The 14,180-nt window shown below is 36.6% G+C and overlaps 1 protein-coding gene across 2 annotated transcripts in view; it reads left to right on the top strand.

Annotated features, from left to right (window-relative positions):
- Window positions 1–14,180, top strand: part of PCNX (pecanex homolog (Drosophila)) — a 171,172-nt gene that overhangs the window by 104,334 nt on the left and 52,658 nt on the right. For both annotated transcript variants that reach the window (XM_011983136.1, XM_011983137.1), the window contains 2 exons: window positions 2,991–3,049; window positions 4,748–4,963. In XM_011983136.1, coding sequence (XP_011838526.1) covers window positions 2,991–3,049; window positions 4,748–4,963 — 275 coding nt within the window. The remainder of the gene's footprint in view (window positions 1–2,990; window positions 3,050–4,747; window positions 4,964–14,180) is intronic.

Genomic DNA, 14,180 nt, shown 5'->3' with positions numbered 1-14,180 from the left:
TCTACTTAGAAGATATTTTTAAACATTGTTCTGATTGAATATGTTCATTTTTATATTTTTTTCTTTCAGTGATATTAGAATTATTTCACATTAATAATACTCTGCAACTTTATGCTATATAATATCATTATAACAGTCATCATAATGAGTTATAGTTTTTTTAGAAATACCTGGCTATTTCTAAAGCTAAATTTTTATAGGTTATTTCTGCTATTTTGAGAAGATAAGTTTTTAATGACCATCTTTGTGCATGAATTATTTTCTCCATTTAGGCTTAGTTCCTTGGGCTAGCTATTTAATCTAAAGCTTAGTAACTGTATTTGTATGTAATCTCTCCAAATTTCATTTTATTTCAGAAAACATTCCTAGAAGGGAATGCTTTTAGGAGTTATGAGTTATGGAGCATAAACATTTTAAAGGCTTTTAATGTATATTAACACATTGGTTTAGAAAGAGCTTGTACTAATTCATAATTCTACTGACCATCTCCATTACTGTCTTTCTCTCTATAACTTTCACAAATTGGCATATTTAATAGGTGAAAATTGTAATCTCACCTTTTAAACAGTGGACTAGTTTGTAGGTTTGAAACTAAATCTCTGGTCCTTTATCTAAAACCACACATGGTATTTCCCATTTTGGTGAATTTCGGTGTTGTTTATTATTATTATTCTGGACCAGTTAGCCCACAGTAATGTTCAATGGCTGCAGTTCTTAACTTTTTGGATTTAGAACCCCTTTATACTCTTTTTTTTCTTTTCTTTTTCTTTTTTTGAGACAGAGTTTTGCCCTTGTCATCCAGGCTGCAGTGCAATGGCACAATCTCGACTCACTGCAACCTCCGCCTCCTGGAGTGCAATGGCGCCATCTTGACTCACTGCAACCTCCGCCTCCCAGGTTCAAGCAATTCTCCTGCCTCAGCCTCCCGAGTAGCTGGGATTACAGGCGCCCACCAGCACGCCTGGCTATTTTTTATGTTTTTAGTAGAGAGGGGTTTCACCATGTTGACCAGGCTGATCCTGAACTCCTGAGCTCAGGTGATCCACCCGCTTCGGCCTCCCAAAGTGCTGGGATTACAGGCGTGAGCCACTGTGCCCGGCCTTATGCTCTTAAAAGTTATTGGAAACACTAGAGTTTTAAAAATACGGATTTTATCTACTAATATTTACTAGAGTGGGAAGAAAAACTCAAAAATTTCAAATGTTTACTTATTAACTAATTTAAAAATAACAATGATGTATCTATTGTATATTTGTGTAAATAACATTTTAAAGTTATGAATAACTATATTTACACTCCCCCAAAAAATTAGTGAGAAGAGTGGCCTTGTTACATAGTTTTGCAAATCTCTTAATGTTTGGCATATTAAAAGACAGGTGGATTCTCGTGTCTACCTATACATTCAATCATCTGCAGTATATTGTTTTGATTGAAGTATCTAAAAAAAAAATTCAGCTTCACACTCACTGTGTTGGCCATACTGGTCTGGAACTTCTGACCTGAAGTGATCCACCTGCCTTGGCCTCCCAAAGTCCTGGGATTACAGGCATGAGTCACCTTGCCCGGGCAAAAAAGAAGTATTCTAGTAGCCTTTTAAGACAATCCTGGATATTTTTCTTTGATCTTTCACTGAAACCCAAGAAATGGGAGCTTCTTAAAAGTTACTTGCAATATGGAATCTAAAACCATGTCTGTGAACTTTTGGAACTATATGACATCAAAATCCACTCATCTGTCTTACACCCTGAATGGATCTTTTACCCATGCATAATTTTGTAACATTTTATATTGGTCATTTGGAAAATACTACTTCACTGAGTAATGTAGATTTTCTAAATGTTGACACATTTTATTATGTAATGATGTTTAAAATATGTTCATTGGTATCACCACCAATCAGAAAGAAATTTTAATTATTGGGAAGCTGTCAAGCTTATCATGGTAGATAGGAGTTTCCCAAATTTTCATTTTTGTTTGAAAATTCGGATTTTTATTATTGTCAACAGGTATTGCCGGTTGTTTTCCTTGAAATAACAGGCTCACTTTCTTTATTTTTGGGAAATATCTGTCAAATGACCACATCTAAATAATCTCATAATTTTTCCATCAGGGTTAAGTAAAAATGGTGTTCCAAGAAAAAAAACACAGCTAGTTCAGCTCAGAGGTCAAGCAGTTGCACAAATGCTTCCCCTCATGACAGCCAATGTACTTCAGAAGGCAGCAGAAGTGCTTCATATATATTTTCTCATTTTGCCATACAGAGTATTAAAAAGGCCTGTACTGTGAGTTGAGATTTAATAAGTTTGATACTTTTTACTGCTTCATTAGGGACATATTTATGTGAAACTTGGATTTTTTGTTTGCTTTATTGTGCAAGTGTAGCAGCGAAGGGTAGAACAGTTTGGTGCTGCTGCCTTGATTCATGCCCAGGCACCGCAGTCTTACCCACCATTGCTTTAGTACCACCAGTGCAGTTGTCAACACAATGTAAAAAGCAAGTAACAGCTCAGTGTTACTTTGAAAATAGTTTTGATCTGGAAAACTGCCCAAAAGAGCCTTAGGTTCTATGGACCACATTTTGGGAACTACTGTTCCAAAGAACATTGCATCACTGAGCATTAATAGATTATACCTTCCTTTGGCAAAGAATGTTCTAACCTCTTTGAATTTTTAAGAACCATGTACAGTATACATTTTTTTCATCCTGGTCAGCTTTTTTATCACAGTGCGTGCATAGATATCTTTCCATACACTGTACAGTAAAAAAAAAAATCTGCTGTGTTCATGTGTGGTGAAGGGGGGAGAATTTTAATTCCTAAAAGTGTGCTAACAAGGCGTTTTATTGTTATACTAATCACAGGTTTTTTCCAGAGATTTTCATAAAGTGGTAACCTTTATTTTATATGTTTCCTATAGTTTCTCCCTCACTCTTAATTGTTAAATATTTTTTAATGTAAAGAAAGTTACTAAAAATGTTTTATTTTCTTTAGCACAAAACGAGTGGATCATTCAAATACCAGACTGGCTTCCCAGCTTGATAGAAATCCAGGTAATAGCTCTATTTGTGAATAAGGAGGCAAGTCTAAGGATTTGTTTATATATATATATATGTTTATATTCACTCCTAACTTGTTGGGAATCCTCTATGAATCCCAAATATTCACTTTTAAAAACTAAGTATTTGTTTTACTTTTGCAAAATATATATGAATTACAGTATCTACAATTTATATATCCACCGTTTATAAAATGCATCTTAAGAAAGCTTATAAGAATGAAAAATTCCTTTCAAAGATAGTTCTTACATAGGTTAAAATGTAGAAAAATGTTAAAATAAAACTGGTCAGATGTTTTCAAGGGTCTGTAATCAGACTGACACATGTTTTATTAGTATGTTTCCTTCCACCCTTCCCTCAATGTTTAGGTCAATATTAATTTAATTTGATTCAGTTTATTGTGTACAGAGATGTCATCAAGTGGGGGCATATGCCAGTCAGGATAGAGCTTTAGTGGGTGACACCTTGCTGGTGTTACCATTATCTAAAGTATGGTTCTTAGTCTTATCATTTGGGAAACATCATTTTATTGGCCCACTCAATAGTAATCTGTCACAGAGAATGAGAGATTAGCATATCAGCCAGAACCTCAGTGTATTAATTTACTAAAATGAATATTACTCTCAAATACACTGGAATATTTGTGTCCATTTGACTCATAAATTCCCTCAAATCTGATTAATTCTCAGTGATAACATTGGACTAAGGAGAACTAGTTATTTGATACTAATGACCATCATCATCATGTTCTGGTAGAGAAAATAAGCATTTCAGCTCTAGTATGTGCTTGTAAGGGGCTAGATTTATCTTGCTGATGACGCCATTCTGCATAACCAAAGGCCATGTCCTGAATCAATATATACATTTTTGTGTTGTTCTGACATAGAATTGATACAGCCATTGTGTTGACATTAGAATTTGGAGTTTCCTTTCATTATTTTATTCAGTTAGGCTAGGTTTAAAATAATTATTACACTTTGAATATTTTACCGTTCTGCAATACTATACTAGGGGCATGCATTTACAGATTATTGCTTTGCATGAGTTACTTCTAGAGATGGTCATATAATCTATTAAGTGATGTTTATTTTAATTCCTTCCTTCCTTCCTTCCTTCCTTCCTTCCTTCCTTCCTTCCTTCCTTCCTTCCTTCCTTCCTTCCTCTCTTTCTCTTTCTTTCTCTTTTTTTCCCTCCCCTCCCCTCCCCTCCCCTTCGTCTCAACATGGCTAATATTGACTAACCAACTTCTTTTTGATTGTCTCATTTGTTCAAATCTTGTATTATGTTTTATTTGTTCAAATCTTGTATTATTTTATCTGCTTCCTTTACTAAATAGTCTTTTTGTTCTTCTTCTGAATTCTTTTATTTTTCTCATTTCTCTTACATGGTTTTAATTATAAGGCATATTTTATTGAATAATTGCTAACTGTTGAGGAGGTCGAAAAGTCCTTAGATTGCTTCAAGTCAAATTCTCACATTTTGTGAATGAGAACCATAGATTCTGGGAGGTTATGTGACTTCTAAATCTAAATTCATTTTCCTGTGTTTTACTTATGTAGAAACTGTAAGGGTATGAATGTTATTTTCCTTGTCAAATAAATATGTGCGAGAAGTTTTTAATATTTTTAACAATCTTGTTTGTCAAGAGGACTTAAGGTGAAATTTAACTTTTTTTAAAATCCCTTTTTATAGGATCAGATGACAACAATCTGAATTCCATCTTTTATGAGCATTTAACTAGATCCCTACAACACAGCCTCTGTGGTGATTTGCTGCTAGGACGATGGGGAAACTACAGTACAGGGGACTGTTTCATCCTTGCCTCTGACTATCTCAATGCATTAGTACACCTTATAGAGATAGGCAATGGTCTGGTCACTTTTCAGCTGCGGGGACTTGAATTCAGAGGTAAGACATTCATTCACCTTTTATTTCTGTAGCATACTCCTGTGGCACCTTACTTTTACATGTTTCTCTCTCAAACCAGAAGTTGTCATAGAATTAGATATTTGGGATTGTGGAATGAGAAAAGTTGTTAAAGAGTAAGTATTAGATTTTTTCACCCACATTCCATATTCCAAGAAGAATCATATTTGCAGTATGGCTTTATATATAAAAGTAGTAGTGTTAGTGTATAGTTGATTTGTTTTCCTGGATATGTTGAATTTCTGTTGTTCTGTGCATGGTTTCTTGCTGGTCCCTTTTGTGACCAGTTGCATAAATTTGTTGGACGGCTAGCAGCATGGAATGCTGAATTTTTGTGTGAGGCAGAATAGTTAACTGAGTTACGTTCACATAGACACCATGCCTTTGTCTTCAACAATTTTTTTAAATTGAGGTGAAATTCACATAAAATAATGTTTAGAGCGAAGAAATCACAGGAGCATTTAGTACATTCACAGTGTTGGGCAGCCACCACCTCTGTCTCATTCCAGAGCATTTTCATCACTCCAAAATAAAACGCTGTACCCATTAAGTAGTTACTGGCCATTTTCCTTTTGATCAGCCCTCTACAGTTTTATGTACTGATAAAGTTATTTCTTTACAGAAAATCATGCATTCAGAAACATCAGCTTGATATTATCAATTCCTGTAAAACTGAATAACATGTAAGCACGAGTAGAAACTGGTTTCATAGGATGTTTCAAGTCCTGTTACTGAATATCTTTCCAGTGTAGGAAACATTTTGACTTAAGAGTTTTCAGAGAGTTTTTTATCTATTCGAAGTGCTCTGGAGCATTTTTAGTCTGGAATAGAAACAAGAAAGCATTTGATTAGAAAGAGGGCGAAGCCAGATCTATAACCCCACAGCTTTATTTTCATCCTAGTGTTGCATAAGAAGGCTTGCACCATAGCTATGGAGTGTCTATGTTAGTGGAGCAAGTACTAGTCTAGAAGTTACATTGTTGGCTAGAAATAAGTCTTTAGCTATGCAGCACTCAGTGGAGTAAATGTTGATGTTTACTTGTGATCTGTTTATAATCCATTCATATTCTCTCATTCTTCAAAATATCCTGTTCTTGTCTTATGAATATTTGTTTCTGCCTCTCCCATCAGAAGCCTAGGACCTTCTGGAGTCTTAACCCCAGGCTGTTCAAACCTAATCCAACTAGGCTCATCCAAAAGTTAGCATACCCTTACCACCATTCCTACTACTGCTGTGACTTTTAGCTTCCTTTTTAAGTTTTGGCACCTGAAGACTTCATCCTTATTTTTAAATTTTAATTTAATTTTTAAAACAAATGTGTTGGGAGGCTGTTTTATCTAACATTTCTACATATGTGAAATGGAAGGGGAGTGTTCTTCTTACCGTCTACTCACTCCATCGTATTTATCAGTAGTTCTCCAAATCAGAAAAGTTATCCAGATTTTCAGTCTCTGGTATTGAGTAGATTCAGATAAACTTTTGGATAAATCTTTTGCTATGTAAATGCTAATTATTTGCCAATCGAAACTCAAATTTGAAAATACAGCAACCTTGACTATTTGAAATCCTATAGATTTGGGTAACAAGGGATACCTTTAATTCTTAACTCAGACATGAGCATTTATTTTCTTTAAGAGACAGGTGTCTTGCTCTGTCACCCAGGCTGGAATGCAGTGTCATGATCACAGCTCACTACATCCGCAAACTCCTGGGCTCAAGGAGTTGCCTCTTGCCTCAGCCTCCTGAGCAGTTGGGACTACAGGTGCACACCACCACTCCTGGCTAAATTTTTTTTTAATTTTAATTTTTGTAGAGATGGGAGTCTCACCATCTTGCCAAGACTGGTCTTGAACTCCTGAGCTCAAGTGACCCTCCCACCTTGACCTCCCAAAGTGCTGAGATTGTAGGTGTGAGCCACCACACCCAGCTGGGATTTTTTTAAAGACACATTTGATCATGGCATTCTTATGCTTAAAATTTTCCAGTGACTTCTCATTGCATTTAAGATAGAATTCAAATGCCCGAACACATCATATAGTACTCTGTGATCTAGCCTCTGCCATTTTCTCCATCCTCACTTTACAGCACTATCTGCACTCACTGTAGCCACACTGGCCTTCTTGCAGTTTCTTAGATGTGCTAAATTCTTTGCTAAGGACTCCTTATTGCCCTTCATTTTGCCAGAAAGTACCAGTCATCTCTCTTCCTCCCCTAATCCTCTGTCTGGCTAATTCCTTTGCCTGAATGCCGCTTTCTCAGAGAAGCCTTCTCTAGCCACCTATCGTATGTGATTATCTCATTTTACCATGTTTTTATTGTTAGATTCTTACACAGTCATGGACTGCAGCAATGGACTGCATATATCACAGTGGTCCCTTAACATTATAATGGAGCTGAAAAATTCCTGTTAGTGACATCGTAGCCATTCTGTCCTATCACAAAGCATTACTTGTGTTTATGGTGATGCTGGTATAAACAAAACTGTGCTACCAGTCATATAAAAATCTAGCACATACAATTATATACATTACGTAATAGTAGATAATGATAATAAACAACTATGCATTTACTATATTATACTATACTTTTTATGGTTAGAATGTCCTCCTTGTACTTACAAAAAAAAAGTTTACTTTAGAACAGTATGTCTTGTTATGCCAGTGGCAGAGTCATACATCTCACATTTACTGTGTCTCTTTATTGCATCATTTTCTCTGTATTTGATTTGATCTTGTGTCATTTTGTTTTATGGCCCCTACATGTACAAAATTCACAGCTAATGTTGCCGGGAAGAGGCCACATTGAGTAGATTGACCAGGAAGCTAAATTAAAAGTGGTTAAGGACTATGAAGGTGGCAAATCAGCAATGGTTATTGCCAGGTAATTGTGTCCCATTCCACCATAGCTGTGATCTTGAAGAACAAGAGCAAAGTGACAGAAGCCATTAAAGGATCTGCTTCATTGAAGACAAAAAGATGAACAAAAATTTGAAAAGGGCCTAAATCATATATGGAAAAACTACTGAAGACCAGACACAGAAGCATATTATACCTCTCAGCATCACGACAATCACAGACAAAACAAAAAGTTTGTTTGCGATATTGAAAGAAAAGGTTGAACACAACTACAGTGTTGAATTTTCTGCTAGCTCTGGGTGATTTTATTCAAGAATTGTTATTTATTGCATAATGTGAAAGCTGGTGAATGGTGAGTCTGTAAATGCTGATGTGAAAGCAGCCGAAGAATTTTTGGAAACTCTAGATAAGCTGATTGTGAGGAAAATTACTTCACAGGGCAAATCTTCAGTATAGATGAAAGCTTGCTATTCTGAAAACATACTGGAAAGGACTTTCATCCGTAAAGAGGCCAAGTCAATGCCAGCTTTCAAGTCATTAAGGACAGGATAACAGTCTTTCATGGGAGAAATGTTGCAGGTTACAAATGGATGCCCTTCATGATCTGGCCCAGTGAGAACCCCAGGGCCTTCAAGCTTATCACTAAGCACATACTGCCAGTGTATTGCAGGAGCAATAAGAAGTCTTGAATGACCCAGCTTTTCTTCCTAGATGCCCTCCTGAATTACTCTGCCAGCACAATGGAGAAGTACTGTTTGGAGAATAACATACCATTCAAGATTGTGCCTGTTGTTGATAATGCTTCACACATCCTCCTTTTATTGGTGATCTTTATCCTGGTATCAAAGTGGTATTTCTACCTCCAAATACCACCTCTCGGATCCAACCGATGGATCAAGAAGTTATAGCAGCTTTTCAGACCTACTGCCTGAGAAGGACATTTACCCAGACTATTTCTGCAACTGAGGAAGACACTGAAAAGACGCTGATACAATTCTGGGAGGATTATGTCTATGACTGCATCAAGAACCTTGCTTAGGGTGATGTCACCAATGCGGGTATGAATGGCATCTGGAAGAAGACACTCAAGAGGTTCATCTGTGACTTCAAAGGATTTGCCAAGGATGAAGAGATTGCAAAAATCAACATGGCTGTCGTTGGAGATGGCAAACAACTTTAACCATGGTGTGGACAAGGGTGACATTGATGAGCTCCTAGAGGTGGTTCCTGAGGAACTGGCTAATGAGGGGTTGTTGGAACTGGAACAGGAACTCATAACTGAAGAACAGATGAGAGAAAGGAAAACTGCTAGAGAAGAAAAAGACGAAACCCAAGAAAATTCACAGTGAAGGGTTTTAGCAGAATCTTTTGCAGACCTCAACAAGCTCCTTAAAATTTTGAAAACATGGACCATAACACCAAAAGGTTTTCATTAATAGAGAGGAATGTTCTTGCTGCATTATCTGCATACAAGCAAATCTCCGATGAATGAAAGAAACAAACCAAGCAAACTGTTGTGGACACAATTTTTCAAAGAGTGATACCTCCTCAAGAAGAGCCTCAGGCAGGTCCTTCAGGAGGTATCCAGAAGAAGTCATTGTTGTCATAGGAGATGGCAGCTCCATGCATGTCATTGCTTCTGAAGACCTTCCAGTGGGACAAGATGTGGAGGTGGAAGACAGTGATCTTGATGACCCTGAGCCTGTGTAGGCTTTGGCTAATGTGTGTGTTTTTGTCTTAGTTTTTAACAAAAAAGTTTAAAAAGCAAAAAAAATTTAAAATTTTAAAAATAGGTAAAAGCTTACAGAATAAGTATATAAGGAAAAAATATTTTTATGCAGCTATACAATATGTTTGTGTTTTAAGCTAAACATTATTACAAAATAGTCAAAAAGTTTTAAAAAATTAAAAGTTTATAAAATAAAAAAGTTACAGTAAGCTTAGGTAAATTTATTGTTGGAGAAAATAATTTAATTAATTTCATGTAACCTAAGGTATAGTGTTTATAAAGTCTACAGTAGTGTATGGTAACGCCCTTGGCCTTCACACTCACTCACTACTCACTCAGTGACTCACCCAGAGCAACTTCCAGTCCTGCAAACTCCATTTGTGGCAGGTGCCCTATATAGATGTACCATTTTTTATCTTTTTGGCATATTTTTGCTGTACCATTTCTGTGTTTCAATATGTTCAGATACACAGATACCTACCATTGTGTTACCATTAGCGACATTATTCAGTACTATAACATGCTGTACAGGTGTGTTTAGCCTAGGAGCAATAGGCTATATTATATAGCCAAAATGTGTAGTAGGCTGTACCATCTAGGTTTGTGTAAGTACATTCTATGATGTTTGCACAACGAAATTTCTTAACACTGCATGTCACAGAATGTATCCCCAGAGTTATGCAACATGTGACTGTGTTTATTGTTTCAAGTTTATTTTTTCTCTAGCCAAAGGGTTGGCATACTTTTTCTGTTAGGAACCAGACAGTAAATATTTTAGGGTTTGAGAGCCATACACATTCTCTGTTGCATATTCTTCTTTGTTGTTTTTTCTTTCTTTTAAATTACCCCTTAAAAATATCAAAACCATTCTAAGCTTGGATTTGGCCCAGGGCTGAAGTTGATCAATCTTTGTTTTAGAATATAGGCAGATTCCCAAGGGCAGGAATCACATGTGCTTCATTTATCATTATATACCCAGTACCTATCACACACAGCAATTAGTATATAATAGGTATTTTGTTAGTTTCATAGAATGATTAAATAATATAAGTGTATAGCCTTTTCTTCTTTCTGTTCATTCCAGAGCTCTCATGAGGGATGAGTATATTCTTGCTCACATGTCAATGTGATCTTTGGTTACTTTCTTTTCTTTATAGTGTGATCCCGTCTCACCTACCCCTCCACCAAATATTAATCCAAAGTGTCATCATTTTGCCAGGCAGATATTTGGATCTGCTGAGCATTTTATCTACTTTCTGAGACAGACTCCATTCAGCCAATTTATTATTTTTAAATTTTATTTGTCTATCCTGGATGCTTACTTTTTTTTTTTTTTTTTTTTTTTTTTGAGACGGAGTCTAGCTCTGTCGCCCAGGCTGGAGTGCAGTGGCCAGATCTCAGCTCACTGCAAGCTCCGCCTCCCGGGTTTACGCCATTCTCCTGGCTCAGCCTCCCGAGTAGTTGGGACTACAGGCGCCTGCCACCTCGCCCGGCTAGTTTTTTGTATTTTTTACTAGAGACGGGGTTTCCCCGTGTTAACCAGGATGGTCTCGATCTCCTGACCTTGTGATCCGCCCGTCTCGGCCTCCCAAAGTGCTGGGATTACAGGCTTGAGCCACCGCGCCCAGCCTGGATGCTTACTTTTAAGTAATATTGAAACAAGTTTCTTGGTCAGTTTTTATAGATCTTAGTTAAACCAATTCATACTTCTCATTTCCATTTTTATTTTACAGATGCTCTGGATTCTTTACATGTAAACTTTATGTGAAAAATTTGGGTTATGAGTCATTTTTTTGTCTATATCAGAATTTTCTGATAACACCTTCTTCCATATTAATTTTTTACTGCTAAGTGTAAACTACCAGGTACAGTTTTACAAGTCAAACTTTACGCATCAATAGTATGTTTGGCTGACTGGATTCCTTTCCATTTTTACTCAGATTAGTTTAAACATATCTAGTTTTCATGATTGTTTTATTTAGTTTTATCAGTATATTCATTATGAAGTGGCTGGAAGATTTAGCTAATCCAGGAAACAATTGGTAATAGTTCCTTACAGATACCCTAGAATCCCTATTAATTAATATTAATAATTGAAAATAGAATATTTCCTCATAATATATTTTGCTCAGAAAAAAATTCTTTTTTCAATTATTAATATTAATTCCTATACTTATTGACTTCATTTTCTGAGCAAAATATATTAGTAGGGCATATTGGGTAGAAATAGTCTTGGGATTAGAATTGTAGAGTAAAAACATTCTGCTTTAATTCAGGTATCCCATTCTTCTTATTCTGCTGCTATGAACAAAGAGACCTCAGTTGAGTAACTGTCCAAACTTTTACATTTCCTCTTGCCACATCTGATTTCTGTCCACCACTAACAGTGATCTGCACAAAATACAACTCTTGTGTTATTTCTTCATTTAAAAACGTTCGATAAACTTCCCAGAAAGAAAGAAAAGTGAAGTAATAACACCTAAAACCTAAGAAATAGTTTCAACTTCATGTCGCAATTTTCTTTTAATATGCTTTAAGTTCTGGGGTACATGTGCAGAACATGCAGGTTTGTTACATAGGTATACACATGCCATGGTGGCTTGCTACACCCATCAACCAGTGATCTACATTAGATATTTCTCCTAATGCTATCCCTACCATGGCCCCCCACCCTCCAACAGGCCTGGGTATGTGATGTTCCCCTCCCTGTGTCCATGTGTTCTCATTGTTCAACTTCCACTTATGAGTGAGAACATGCGGTGTTTGGTTTTCTGTTCTTGTGTTAGTTTGCTGAGAATGATGGTGTCCAGCTCCATCCATGTCCCTGCAAAGGCCATGAACTCACCTTTTTTATGGCTACATAGTATTCCATGGTATATATACGCCACATTTTCTTTATCCAGTCTATCATTGATGGGCGTTTGTGTTGGTTCCAAGTCTTTGCTATTGTTAACAGTGCCACAATAAACTTACATGTGCACGTGTCTTTATAGTAGAATGATTTATAATCCTTTGGGTATATACCCATTAACAGGATTGCTGGGTCAAATGGTTTTTCTAGTTCTAGATTCTTGAGGAATCGCCACACTGCCTTCCACAAGGGTTGAACTAATTTACACTTCCACCAACAGTATAAAAGCATTTCTATTTCTTCACATCCTCTCCAGCATCTGTTGTTTCCTGACTTTTTAATGATCACCATTCTAACTGGCGTGAGATGGTGTCTCATTGTGGTTTTGATTTACATTTCTCTAATGACCACTGATGATGAGCTTTTCTTCATCTGTTTGTTGGCCACATAAATGTCTTCTTTTGAGAAGTGTCTCTTCATATCCTTTGCCCACTTTTTGATGGGGTTGTTTTTCTCTTGTAGATTTGTTTAAGCTCTTTGTAGATTCTGGATATTAACCCTTTGTCAGATGCATAGATTGCAAAAATTTTCTCCCATTCTGTAGGTTGCCAATTCACTCTAATGATAGTTTCTTTTGCTGTACGGAAGCTCTTTAGTTTAATTAGATCCCATTTGTCAATTTTAGCTTTTGTTGCCGTTGCTTTTGGCATTTTAGTCGTGAAGTCTTTGCCCATGCCTGCGTCCTGAATGGTATTGCCTAGGTTTTCTTCTAGATTTTGTATGGTTTTAGGTCTTACGTTTACATCTTTAATCCATCTTGAGTTAATTTTTGTATAAGGTGTAAGGAAGGCGTCCAGTTTCAGCTTTCTACATATGGCTAGCCAGTTTTCCCAACACTGTTTATTAAATAGGGAATCATTTCCACATTGCTTGTTTTTGTCAGGTTTGTCAAAGATCACATGGTTGTAGATATGTGGCATTGTTTCTGAGGCCTCTGTTCTGTTCCATTGGTCTATATATTTTTTTTGGTACCAGTACCATGCTGTTTTGGTTACTGTAGCCTTGTAGTATAGTTTGAAGTTAGGTAGCACGATGCCTCAAGCTTTGTTCTTTTTGCTTAGGACTGTCTTGGCTATGCAGGCTCTTTTTTGGTTCCATGTGAAATTTAAAGTAGTTTTTTCTAATTCTGTGAAGAAAGTCAGTGGTAGCTTGATGGGGATAGCATTGAATCTATAAATTACTTTGGGCATTGTGGCCATTTTCACAATATTGATTCTTCCTATCCATGAGCATGGAATATTTTTCCATTTGTTTATGTCCTCTCTTACTTCTTTGAGCAGTGGTTTATAGTTCTCCTTTATGAGGTCCTTCACATCCGTTGTAAGTTGTATTCCTTGGTATTTTATTCTCTTTGTAGCAGTTGTGAATGGGAGTTCACTCATGATTTGGCTCTCTGTTATTGGTGTATAAGAATGCTTGTAATTTTTGCACATTGATGTGTATCCTGAGACTTTGCTAAGTTGCTTATCAGCTTAAGGAGAATTTGGGCTGAGACATTGGGGTTTTCTAAATATACAATCATGTCATCTGGAAACAGAGACAATGTGACTTCCTCTCTTCCTATTTGAATACCCTTTATTTCTTTCTCCTGCCTGATTGCCCTGTCCAGAACTTCCAATACTCTGTTGAATAGGAGTGGTGAGAGAGGGCATCCTTGGCTTGTGCCGGTTTTCAAAGGGAATGCTTCCAGCTTTTGCCCATTC

Source organism: Mandrillus leucophaeus, unplaced genomic scaffold (assembly GCF_000951045.1).
Source record: "Mandrillus leucophaeus isolate KB7577 unplaced genomic scaffold, Mleu.le_1.0 Scaffold246, whole genome shotgun sequence".
NCBI lineage: Eukaryota > Metazoa > Chordata > Mammalia > Primates > Cercopithecidae > Mandrillus > Mandrillus leucophaeus.
This window is presented reverse-complemented; position numbering and strand designations above follow the sequence as displayed.